Source organism: Euprymna scolopes, chromosome 3 (genome assembly GCF_053919585.1).
Source record: "Euprymna scolopes isolate OS-2025 chromosome 3, ASM5391958v1, whole genome shotgun sequence".
NCBI lineage: Eukaryota > Metazoa > Mollusca > Cephalopoda > Sepiida > Sepiolidae > Euprymna > Euprymna scolopes.
The window spans coordinates 146,112,935-146,126,507 of record NC_136484.1 but is presented as its reverse complement, the minus strand read 5'-3'; the positions used below and the strand labels follow the sequence as shown (position 1 = coordinate 146,126,507).

The 13,573-nt window shown below is 30.9% G+C and overlaps 1 protein-coding gene across 1 annotated transcript in view; it reads right to left on the bottom strand.

The window, feature by feature from the left end:
* The window catches only part of LOC145259709 (meiotic recombination protein SPO11-like), a 1,082,117-nt gene that overhangs the window by 1,054,852 nt on the left and 13,692 nt on the right, over nucleotides 1-13,573 (bottom strand). Inside the window, exon 2 of the mRNA XM_080117391.1 lies at nucleotides 5,319-5,432. Coding sequence (XP_079973517.1) covers nucleotides 5,319-5,432 — 114 coding nt within the window. The remainder of the gene's footprint in view (nucleotides 1-5,318; nucleotides 5,433-13,573) is intronic.

The following is a 13,573-nucleotide window of genomic DNA, read 5'->3' as shown; positions in this document are numbered from 1 at the left end:
TTTTTATTTAATTTGAACCCAAAACAATAAATATTAAGGGGTCAAAATTGGGGTCAGATTTTTTAAAAATTCGACCTCTGCGGTTTCTACCAACTTTTCTCTATGGAAGTTAAGGAAGCCTATTATATAGAAAGGCATTACCGTACATATTTACACTTTTTAATATATACAATACATAATACATACATACATACATATACACATAAAGTTATGAACAGTACATAAGGCCCGAGCAAAGCCGGGCTGAACTGCTATTATACTAGTAAAAAAAACCTGCTACTTTTTTTTTTTTTTTTTTTTTTTTTTTAATTTTATTTTCACCCCAAACAAGGCACATTGCCACTTTGGTGTAGGGGGCTACTATCAGGGACAACAACTACTGGGGTACTATGTCGGTTCACGTTACACTTGAACTTCGCCATGTCAGTACAGTTGGGGAAGCAAGGACCTGGAATGGAATTCCAGAGTCTAGCGATGCTGGGGAAGAAACTACTGGAGTAGAAAGATCTTTTACATCTAGGGATCTGTACTGTGTGGGAGTGGGATTTAGCTGTCTGTCGAGTTTGTCGAGGGTGTCTATGTTGTGGGGGCACAAGTGTCTGCAGTTCGCCAGAGCATTCACCATTAAAATACTTGTAGAACAGGCAGAGGGATGCAACATTTCGTCGATGGGACAGAGGCTGAAACTTAGATGCCAGTTCAAGGCCTTTCAGATTGGTGACTCTCTTTTGAACCTTGTCTAGGAGCGAGAGACTAGTAGTAGATGCACCAGCCCAAATGTGACAGCAATACTCCATACATGGGTGAATGGTGGCCTTATAGAGGTACAGGATACTTTCGAGTGTTAGTAGTTTTCTAGCACGGTAGAGAGAGCCTACCTTCTTCGCAGCGGCCCTTGCAGAGAAGGTTTCTTGTAATTATTGAAGGAAACCAGTTTAGTCTTGGCAGCATTGAATGTGACCATCCATTTTTGTTCCCATTCCACTACAGATTGGAGGTCATCCTCTAGTGTTTTTGCCATTTCTTTAGATATGTGTTCATTTGTTTTCCTGTCATGTCTGTTACAGAGTGTGGTGTCATCAATCAGCATATATACCCATCTCAGAGGCAATTTTGTCGGGGAGGTCATTTATGAATATTAGGAACAATAGAGGTCCAAGGATAGACCCCTGAGGCACTCCCGCATTTATATCATATTGTTTAGATGTACAACCGTCGAGGACAACCTGGATTTTTCTCTTATCTAAGAAGGATTTAATTATGTTAAGTATTCTACCAGTGATATCGTATGATCTAATTTTTCTGAGACCCTCATGCCATACCCTGTCAAAAGCCTTAGATATATCTAGAGCTACCGCTCTGCCGTCTCTCACTTTGTCCAATGAATGGTATATACGTTCAGAGATTACAGTGAGGATGTCTGCTGTGGAACGGGCTTGTCTAAATCCATATTGTTTGTCAGTCAGAAGTTTAGCATCTGTAAGGTGATGGACTAGAGCATGGTTAAGAATGCAAATTCATAATAACCTGTATGGATTAACTATAGTGATATTCCTAAGTTTTATGAAATTCCTAGTTAGCTTAGTGACCTCTGTATTTTGGTAATGGTTTATAACCATGGCTTAATAAAGGGTGGAAAAAAATCATTATCAAGCATTTATCAGGGAATAAATGTACTTTTTTAATAGGGAAATGAATTATTTTTATACAAAATAAGTAAACAATCAGCTTTTAAAAATATTTTTAGATTTAACATTTTAAAGTAATTGGTTTAAATAATCTATATAAAAAAAAAAAAAAAATCACCGGATGTTAATAATGACAAACTGAGCCATCATATTAGTCTTGGACATAAAATATAATATAAGGTAGCATGTTAAGTTTTTCTTACGAGTATGTTAGTGGGATAATCTTAATTTTGTATTACGAGCACTCTGGTGAATATATTGGAGCAGTTGCACATGCTTCACTGAAATAACAGTTAAGGGTTTAGAAAGTGCTTTTGTTGTTCAGCACAGAGGTCTCAGTGGTCAGGGTTATACTTGGAGAGTATGATGTTTTCCATGGGTCTGTGCCGGAATTGCTGGAATTCCAGAGCTTGGAAGTCCAACTGAACGATTATGATAGACGGTATCTTGTGAACTGACCAGTAGAAATATTGTAGATACGGAGTTTTCTTTTTTGTTCCCTAAACCTAGTATGTATAAAGAAATAGAAATAATTGAGGAGATGAATGGCTAAGATAATGGTACAAAATAAAAAAATTATACAAAATATTGTTAGAAACCCACCCAATATATATAACCATGACATATATTGGGTGGGTTTCTCACGGTATTTGTGTAATTTTTTTATTTTTAAGCCATTTTTAAAACTTGAAATATTTAGGTGTTAATTCGCGACGATTTTCTTGTTCTCACGTAACACTCAACACTGTTTTTGAACTGAATAAACATTTTAAAGCGAGTAAAACCACTAAAAACGTTTCCATATAGGTCGAAGAGTAACTTATTCTGCCTTTGATGACAGTTGTTATATATTTGAATTATTGACCACTTTTTCGAATCTGTAAATTGTAAAACAAACCAAGAAAACCATTCTTAAGCAAATGTTAGTTTTTCGAATGTCCCCTTCCCCATGTTAAAAATGGCTTTGTAAAATATTGCAAAACTTTGAATTATGTGGAGTTATCTCGCTTGTCTTAAAAAATAGCAGTTTCAAATAGTCATTTAGCCATAAAATTTTCTTCTTTTTTTATTGTATAATATTTTCTTTCCATCATAAAAGATTTTTCTTTATGTTTACTATTTTTAGTTTTGCAGGAGGCGAAGGGGAGAGTATGGACTTGTACCAAATATTGTATTTCTCCATTTTTAATAAGGAAATTTCAAGGAAAATTTATTTGCACTCACAAAATATTTTAAATACAGATTCCAAAACATACTATCATATTAAGCTAATGTAAGGAGATTAGAATACTTATTGTTTTTAATGTAATACTTTGAATAACCATATAAGACAGAAAAAAAAGTTCACAGTAAATTGTGTTCGGTCAGAATTGGTTCCTGGTTTGGTTTAAAATAAGTAATCAAATATGAGTTAAAGAAAATCTGGAAAAGTTTTCTACAAATTTATATTTTAAATAATTTATTTTACAAAAATAAGTATTCAAAGACGTGGTTTTGTGTGGGTGTTTTTTTTTTTTTTGCTTTAGAAAATATAAAATGTTTTTGATTTTATGGGGAAAATAATCAGATAGGTGGTTTGATCTTTCAAAAACAATAAAATTTTTTTTTTTTTTTTTTAATTTTAAACATGTTATTTTAGGAAATAATTTTTTTAAAGATCATAATACTGCCGGATCATATGTTATATGGCTTCAGTAATTTTTTATTTATTTTAAATAATTTCTTTTACAAAGTTTTCTTTTCTCTATCTGTTTCCATAAGTAACATCTGCGATAAAGTACTACACAAACACTCCACATTAGGTTAGTACATATTGTACTATACCACGCTAGTTTATCATTTGTACTATACCACGCATAGTTTATTACTTGTCAACAGTTAAATATAGTTTATCACTTGCTAACAATTAAGTATAGGGAAAATTAAACTATCGAATACAGGAACTGAAGTAGAACAATACTGCAGGGTTGCTTCTCAGCCAACTATAACATAGTTGTTTTCAATCCTAATATAAAGAAGTTCTTCTTGAGCCGTCTTCTTAAATAATCAAACACTACCCATTACTGATCATCACAGTGTTATCTCACCAGCCACCCTTATTAACCCATATCCTCAAGTGGCCTTTGGGCCCTCATAAGTGGTGATCGTCATAAAAAAAAAAGTTCTATTACAAAAGTTTAATATAAGGAACTAATTCTGAACAAACACTGTTTCCTGTGGATTCGAGTTGTTTGTTATATCAGTTTGCTGAATAGTTATTAAAAAAAAAAGATTTAACATGCAAGAATAAAACTTTTTTTTATCAAACTACCAATATTGTTGATATGGTAAAAAAAAAAAAAAAATAGATAAAACATCTGTCAAATATTGTGCAAATGATGTTTGTGAAACAGCTTAAAATGTCTGCTTAAAAAGCCCAGAAAAAGATGTGCTTGGCCAAGGGAACAAGAATTCTGAATTCGAACTTATTGTTGTTGATACAAGGTCATCCACTTTGTTTTGCCGTTTTCACACAATATTTTTTACTCTGACAAGATTCTAAGTAAAGAACTAGATATACAAAGGAAGGAAATGAAGTTGTTCAGCTTGACTTTTAGAAAAGTATAAGTGAGAGGCACCTGACAAGAGTAAACCACATGCAGGCTCACTGGAGATATAGTGAGTGGCAAACGTGTGGGGAAAATGACAGTTACTGAAAAACATTTCTTGCAATGATTTATGAGTTTTTCTCCTTGAATGTCAAGCCATTCACCTTGCTCAATTTAATAAGGCACAACAGAGTATGTTCCTTTTTAAATATGTAGTCATTAGAAAATATAACAAGTTGTACAGGCTCCAAAATCTTTTTTTTGTGTGTGTGTGTAAAATTCAAAAATAGGAAGCAAGATTATTATCTACTAGAATACCAATTTCAAAATGAGTAAAATTTTCCAAACAGAACAGTTTTATGTTCCTTTATTAAAATTAAAATCAAGATATTATACTAAACTTAATGTTTAGAATTCTTATTCCAATTATGAGAAAAATCTATTAAATGCTTTTCTAGCAAATATCTAAAATTTAAAGTTTAAGAAAAAACTTCAAAAAAACTGAAATTCAAGGAATCTTAATTGGTGTCTAATGACCAATATTAAATCTGAAATATTTGATTTTTCAAATGTGACCATGTTATATTTCCTAAAATCTCGTTAAAATACTGCATAGAAATTAAAATTTGAAAAACATTAATATTGTTAAAATATCACAAAAATCAGGAGTATCTGAATTTTCACAAAGGGCTTTTACTTTTTTTACCCCCTTTGCATAAAACTGAAACTAAATATAGCCCGCATTCTGACCCATTAAACCTAACAGCTGTGCTCTAAAATTCATAATGTTCGGTTAACTTTGGAGTGAATCCTTTACATATGCATATTTAAATATTCATATGTATAGGATTCATTCCTAAACTAATATACGTGATAGTTAACTTTATGAAGATTGAAATTTTGATATTTTTTCTAATATGAATAGGGAAACCAGAATTGATGTCTCAAAAAAGTTTCATACAAATCAAAGTACAAAGTTAAATCATTTTAAGTTAAAATATGCATTAATTTCATTCAATTAAATCATAAAAACATTAAGTACCTGATATTATCCCATTTATCAAGATTATTGTATTCCAGAAATGGAACCTTTTCTTGTTCAAGTGACTTCAGAATGTTTAATATGATGGCTTCAATTTTCTTCAGGACCTCCGATCTATAAATCAGAAAAAAAAAAAAAAAAGTTTTGTGATTAATATTTATTTAAAATGTTGAATAATTTATTTTTAAGAAAAGTTTCATAAATTTTAACATTTTTAAAGGGTTAATTTTTATAATTATTAGGTGAATTTTAATTATGAATATTTTTTAGTTTAAATAAGGCATACTTTCAAAAATAATCATTTCGTCATTTCTTAATTGTTATACCAACAGGAAACTTGTGAAGAATAGAAGATTTTTTTTAATGAGCAGCAGTGATGGAATTATTCCAATCCCCCCCCCCCCGATTCTGATACAAGTACAGGTTCTGTACTAAATTACCAATTCTGATTCTTATAAATCTCTAAATATTTAACTAAAAAGTTGTTATTCCCGCCCCCAATTATCGTAAAAACACAGGTAAAATGTGAAGATAGTTTCTCAAGCGTAAAAATAGGCTTGTGAAGGATGATCTATAGATTTTAGTTTTACTATTAGTTTAAAAATCAATAAATATTGATTTCATCATTACCACCAACAGTGGAAACTTTTGATTTTAAACAAAATCAGATAAAAAAAAAAAAAAAATGACAATTAAAGGAATCGTTTTTGGCATGAGAAAATAGGCACAGATTTTTCTGATTCCAACACCCCAAAAAGTTCCAATTCTTCCGATTAATCTTCCAAACGCTAATGAGCAGCTCCATGGTATTGCAATGTACATGCAGGTAGTTCTAGAAAAGAGGCTTTGTTCATGGAGTTTTCATTTAGTTTTAGATAAAGAAAGAAAGAAGGGGGAACTTGACAGTTGTTGTAGCTAGAGGAGTTTTTGTGGTCAATGTTTTACAGTAGGTGTGGGGGGGTATAGATGTAAGCTCAGTTGAGCACAAGTCATGGAAATGACCCAACATTGTAATAAGCAGTGGAATTATATTTTCAAGCATGTGTTGAAGCTCTCTGGAGTATGTACATATGTGAGTAAAGTCAAGACCACACACAATCATGTTTTTCTATTGTAACTTGAATTTGGGATGTTTTCACTAAAAACAATACGTGCCAAATAGAGATTATTTTTTATCAATGAACGTTTGAACATGGCTGACATCCAAATCAACCTTTCTGTCCTCTTAAAATAGAATGGAAAAGATGAGGAAAATTTCTAATAAAATAACAGTTTTGTCTGATAAATCAGTTCAGTCATCTGTATTTGAAGGTTAAGCAATTGTTTAACTGGATAAGATTCAAGAAAACCTTTAAGATTTATTCTCCCAAAATTTTACATATTGGGTGATTCTAATGATTTTGCAAGAAAGAAATTATTTTTTATCAGTGAAATTCAATTCTTAGATTACAACAATTTATCCTTACCTAATTTCATCAGAATTATTATTTTTTTTATTAGTACTTGTGATGACTTCTATGAGTATTTATTATAATAAATAATCTCATTTCAACTTGAAAAAAAAAAAAAAAAATCAAAAAAACACTTGTATTCATCATTCAAATAAAACCTGTTTAATGTATATTTAATTTAGAATGAAAGTATATTATTTATCTCTACGCCAGGAGGTTAGACACAAGGTCAGGTGTGGATTTGATGAAAGTGTCTTTGTGGAATGAACTGGATTCCAACTTGGTTTTCAACCCATGTTATTAACCACTAGCCATCAAATGAAAGTATATTATGTATTTTTTTTTAACTACTGTTCTCATTTTTTTTTTTTTTTTTTCATATAGGAGTCACCACTTATCAAGGTCCGGAGGCCACTCGAGGATAAGGGTTAATGGGTATACATTAGTCATTGTGACTATAGCGTAATAAACGTAAGTAGTGTGAATTTTGTAAATTGGATTACTTAGAGGGACGGTTCATCAAGAACTTGTTTATGTTGGACTTGAAGGCAATTAGATTGTAGTCAGCTGGAAAGCAGGCAAATGGAAAAGAATTTCACAGGTATGCAGTCTAAGAAAGAAGCTTTGTTCATGGAATCTGCGTTTAGGTTTAGGCAGAAATAAAGAGTGTGGGAAATCGTTGATATTGGTTTTGGCTAGACGAGTGTTTTTCGTGATGTTGTTCTCACAATCTTTTGACTAATATAACCTTTGACTTTTTCCAGGTGCATCTTGTCAAACCCAGGAATCTTTATGGAATTTTGAACAAAATTATTAAATCCATGAGGCTAGACTGTTCTAGTTTCCTCATTCATGACCTGTTGTTAGATGCCTTAATTTGTAATTGTATTCTTAGTATCACTTATACTAAAGATTTAACTTTCAACCTCTAGAAGACTGTCACTTAGCATTGATTAATATTAAGCATTCCGTCCATTGCACCCAGAGGACCATGTAGACATTTCTATTAAGATATGAAACTATTTTTCTTCTTTTGTCCATAGTTTCACTGTATTAAGAACAGAATAATGTAAATTATTAATCTTCATCTCAAACATTTCACAACGTACAAAAGTGAAAAATCAAATTCAGTCAAAACAAAATGTACATAATTCGTAATTAAGGATCAAGTTAGTTAATTAACTTTGGTTCTAAACATTGATCTACAACTATTGTAATTGTATGAAATGACTTATCTGAGATGAACTTTCAAGCAATCTAAATAATTGTCAATGTTGATCTATGTTAAAGAAGCAAAGACTATTCTTTCATACAACTGATCAAACATTCTAAAAAAAAAAAATAAATAAAAAAGGTATAATCAACAGAAAATTAAAAAAAAAATATCACAAAGATCATTTGAGAAATTCTGCAAAGTTTAAATGAGAAAAGTTTCTTGACTCTCAACCAACTAAAAAATGGATAGTACATGATAATAAAAAAAAAATACTGAATTCCTCTTTGCAGTCAGCAATAACTCTGTGAGCAGTCAATGCACAAAGAGAGAATAATCATCGACTTGTTCAGACCATGAATTTCATTCCTAACATTTCATTTGTTTTGCTTTTCTTTATCATTTCTGCTTAGTATCGGAAAAATTAAAAAAAAAAAAAAAAAAAAGTAAATCAAATTGTTCTGATAAATATTTATATTTTATTTAGTCTACTTTAAACAAAACGATGTCTATGCATTATGGATATGAAACCCATGATGGATTTTTAAGTGAAAATTCAGATGCATCCAATTTTATAAAATGGTAATAATATAAATTAACAAATATTCCCCACATTTCAGTTTCTTTAGAATATTTTAATGGGTGTTTAGGGCATATAATATGGATACAACCTCCTATTTCAAAATTCAAATGTGTCAAATTTGCATTGAATTTGATTGATAATCTTTAAGTACCAATTAAGAAAGATTCCCTTAATTTCAATTCTTTCTTTACGACATCTTAAGCTTAAATTTGAGATATTTTCTAAAATCAAAATCATTTAATGGATTTTGATCAAAACTGAAATGAAGATACTAGACATAAGGTTTAGTTTAATTATATCTTGATTGTAATGTTTGTAAGGGAATGTTAAAGTTGTGCAAAACTATTTTGTTCACGAATTTAATTTTACACATGTTATGCCGAGTATTATTCTATGCAAGTAAATCAAATAAATTTTACTGCAATTTTTTTTTTAATTTAGCTTGAATGAATCCATAAAACTAATCAATAGTTATTTAAGAAAAAAAAAAAAACAATGAACGTATTTGATTTACTATCTTGGTGGTTTTCATACCAAGTTGAGGATACGGACTCAACAATAAGCCTAGCAGAGTGTAAGCCATTTATGCTAGGTGGCCTTTTCTCTGTTGGGCTGGAGTATAGTTCTGTGCAATTGTAGAGAGGTCCAATCTCCCAGGCTTTACCTTCTTACACTTTAAGAGGTTAATTTATTATTAATTGCCTAAGGTATCTCTACCTAAAAATGCTGATTAGTCTATGTCATTAACCACTTAGCCACTGTCACCACAAGACCTTTCAAAGAAGAGAAACAATTGAAAATAATATATACAAAAAAGATAATGCATACAAAATGATTCTTTACACATCCGAAAGTCCAGTAAAAATAATTATTCATATAAGGCACGATTCATTTTTTTAATAAATTTTTACCCAAAAAACTTCAAAACTTCTATGGAAATCTTGTTTCCTAAGCTTTCATCAAAACTATTAATAAATCTTGTTAATAAGTCTAAATAATGGAGTTATTCTTCTATCATTCGGCCAAGTTTCATGTTCTCACTTTTGATTTCACATTAACCTTGTTGTCAACAACAGACACCAAGTTCATGATCTCTGAATAATCTTCTGCAAGAATCTAAACATAATCTATGAAGTTCCACAGAGGGTCAAAGTTGAGTCTACTGGCCAATTTATTTACCATTCCCAATCACAAGTTCTTTTAAGTGTTTTTTTGTTGCCTTTGAAGTATGTTTTATTTTTATTCATAATTCAGCTACAAATAAGTGAACTTTTCATCGAATAATAAGTTAGGATAGATGTTTTTATTTCATTTCTAAACATTATATGAAAATGCTTAGTGACGGTGTCACAGGCTATTGTGGCCACACCTAGATTCAAAATCTATGATAGAGATTACTCCTTGTACAGAAATGTGTTAGTTTTTTTTTAATCACTAAAAGTCATAGAATCATCCAACTTTTTAGAATTTACTAAATCTATATACTTCTGTCAGTTCCACATTTTTCTCTGAAACTACTGGGCTGATCTGGCTGAAATTTTGTATGGACCTTTATGATGAGGTGCAGCAAACTAAATATTACGGTATCGGTTCAATACATAGTTAAGCATTAATAAAGATTAGTATTTAATGTAAAAATGAGCACAAATTTAATTATATTTAACCATCAATTTGGCATAAAGCAATCATTCTAAATCAATGGGCTACGAGTTTTGCCTGTTTGCTAAAAAGTCTAGTAATACTATATTTTATAAAGTATACAAGTGAGATATTATGAACTGTTCCTCCCCCTCCCACAGATTTTAAATTTGAAAGATAAGAATTTAACTCGGATGTAGACACTAGTGAAAGGGGCCCAACAGCACACACACACCCATGTTCAATGAGTTAATATATTTGTTTGTGTGTGTGTTGTTACTGGTTTTGAATGCCAATTATAAGACAAGAATAAACTTCGCCATAAATATAAGATGAAGTAGAACCACTGCACATGCATCTTGGGAGTCAGCGAAGTGCTGGCATAATCATACACAAGTTTTCAAATCTAATGATTTTTTAAAGAGATTTACAGATTTTTTAGGTGGAATTGCAGTTTGGGTTAGATTGACGTAAATGTACAATATTCTTTTAGTATGTAGTCAGTTAAAACAAAATTTATATCATTTTTTTACCAACTAGATTTTTAGTAAGTGAACACAATATAAGATTATGCAGGTTTCCAGAGTGTTGATGAATTCATCTGGACATTGGTGTTATTGCAAGAGAGTTTGTCCGTCCCTTGATGTTGTTTCTTTTTTGTTCTGTTGTGTGTTAAGTCACCCTTTCTCACCAGATAAGTCTAATAATGCAATTGGTTCAGTTTCCAATAACTCAATTATGCAGCAAGTAATACCTGATTACATAGTTACAGTACAGTATCACTCAATGAATGACAATTCATTAGACAAGAATAATCATTGCTGCCAAGTTGACTTTATACTTTATTTTCAGTTATTAATGGAACAAAAGTGGATTTTAAGTTCAACGACAAACTTACAATGCTTAGTCTACACACTATATAGATTTTTCATGCTTAATAATTGGCAGCCTGTTTTGTGGAATTTGTTCAGGTAGCTTAGGTATCTTCACATTGTGCTGTTTCTTATTTTATTTTTCTAAGACACACACATACATTACTTCTTGGGTCAAAAACCAGGATGCTTGAGAAATGGCAACGTAGTTGAAAACACGTTTCTTCATCAAAAATATGAATTTTTGACCAATCAGGGCTCGATTTAAAAAACTTGTTTTGCAAGCCTCTGGGGGCCTCTAAAAAAATATGAAAAGGCACACACCAGCAGAAAGACAAGTCACAATTGCCAAATGAATTCAGTAGCTGAGATGACAGCTTTTCTCACATGCCAAGGAACATTGCTGGACTCTCCCTTCCTCTCACTTTGCCACAACAAGTAGTCAGACTCTTTCTCTCATGCTCTCAAGTCTTCATCTTTCTCCCTTCTTTCATACAGACTGCCACCTTTGGGGACACAAAGAAAAGTAATTTCTTTTCTATTAATGAAAATAAACAAAAGTTTATTTTACATTATTTGGTAGCATATTTTTTATTTATTTGTTTCTGGGGACTTATGCAACTCCCCAACAACATCATGAGTAAGTTTGGGATGGTTTCTGCAAATCTTCTGACACATCCAATGTTAAGTTTTCTTTCATATAGAATTGACTAGAATTAGTTCAAGATACAAATACTTTGCCACATTCCTCATACAAAAATTGAGATGATTTACACTTAAAATTTATAACTGTATATTTGTAAACTGCTATTAAAAATGTTACTTGGTTTCCCTATGTAATAAGAAGAAAAAAATTTGAGAGTAAAAGTGAATTGTTTTCATTCTCAAACATCATTCAGTCTTTCTATTTTACAAGCAAATACCAAATGAGAAAACTCATAAGAGATAAAAGAATTCATGCTGCAAGCGGTTGTTTTTATTGGTCTTTATTTTCTCACTTTAGTTGAAGAGAATGAACTCATGAAGGATACCAACGGTTGTACATGACTGAAAAATATGCAAAACTTTTTGATTATGAGACTTAGCCAAATTTAAAGTCTCAATCCAAACATTCTTGACCACCAACTGGATTTAGAGTTAGTGTTGGGGTTAATGCAGGATATTTTTTTTCATCCTCATCATAGTTATGGAAATTTCAGAATAATGAAAAATCATTTCTATTCACTAATACCAAGTCTGTCTTCTCTTATTTGGCATATTGTTGTTTCTATTCAAATTCCAATAGACTACATATTAAGAAATGCAAAGATGAAGCTCTTGTTATCCTATTAAGAAAAAAAACATGCCATCAAGTAAGCATATTTACAGAAAATTTTTTTTCAAATATATGGACGTAAACCATAAAAAGATGCCAAGAAAAGATTTGTTGGCAACAATTTTATCTAAGATCATCAAAATCCAACCTGGTCACCATACAAAGTTTTATGAAATGAAAAAAATATTTTGAATGATGTAATTAGACTTTATTTAATAAAAATAAATGAATATAGCAAATTTTGTTTTGTAGTACTGTCTGATTTTACCCAGTATCGAGTTTAATGATGGCCATTTTGTTTTCTTGGTTGTCAACCCAGACCTAGTTTTAATATTGAAGTAAATAAAGCATGTTTCTTTTTAGTATCATTTGCAAATATTTCCATGGTGCTTGTGTAAGCCCTTTTTTTATATATAACTACTAGTATTGAAATTGTTTACAAAATGAAAAAAAAATTAATAAATAAATTATATTGTTTGGATAGCAAGAATTTGATACCATCGCACCACTAGAGAAAAATTATCACCCCCCCCCCAAAAAAAAAACTGACACCATATAAGAAGATTCGCAAGCCACCATCTTAACTTTAACCAGCAGAACCAACATCATTAATTCTTTATTCTAAACTCAAAACCGGATAAATCTTTAATAAAATTTGAAAATGTAACCAACCAGTAAATTCGCTTTGAAGACAGAAACACAAGTTCATTAAGCTTGTTATTTGAAACAATATAGACAATATTATAAGGAAAATAAACCTACAAAATACATTTATATATATATATATATATATATATATGGTTGTTGAAAATATGTAGAAAACTCAAATGGTGTTAATTTGCTTGAGATTTGGAAGTTGTCAGTAAATGGGGTGAGACAGGCTAACCTAAGTTGCACTGGAAGAAACTACTGTGGATAGATTACATAGCATGAATGCTCTCTAATTGATGCTCATGATAATTTCTTGTAAGTGACTTTAGAGCGTAGGCGAATTCTAAAAACTGCCGCCCAGTATTATTTCAAAATAACATATTTCATAAAACTATTATATTCAATGTGCAGTTTGAGGAAAGGGAGTTGGGATGCAACTGAATTTTTTGTGGTAACTTTTTAACATCAAGTACACAAAAAGTATACATGTATGTTTATCACCATCATCATCATAATAATCATTTGTTTTTGG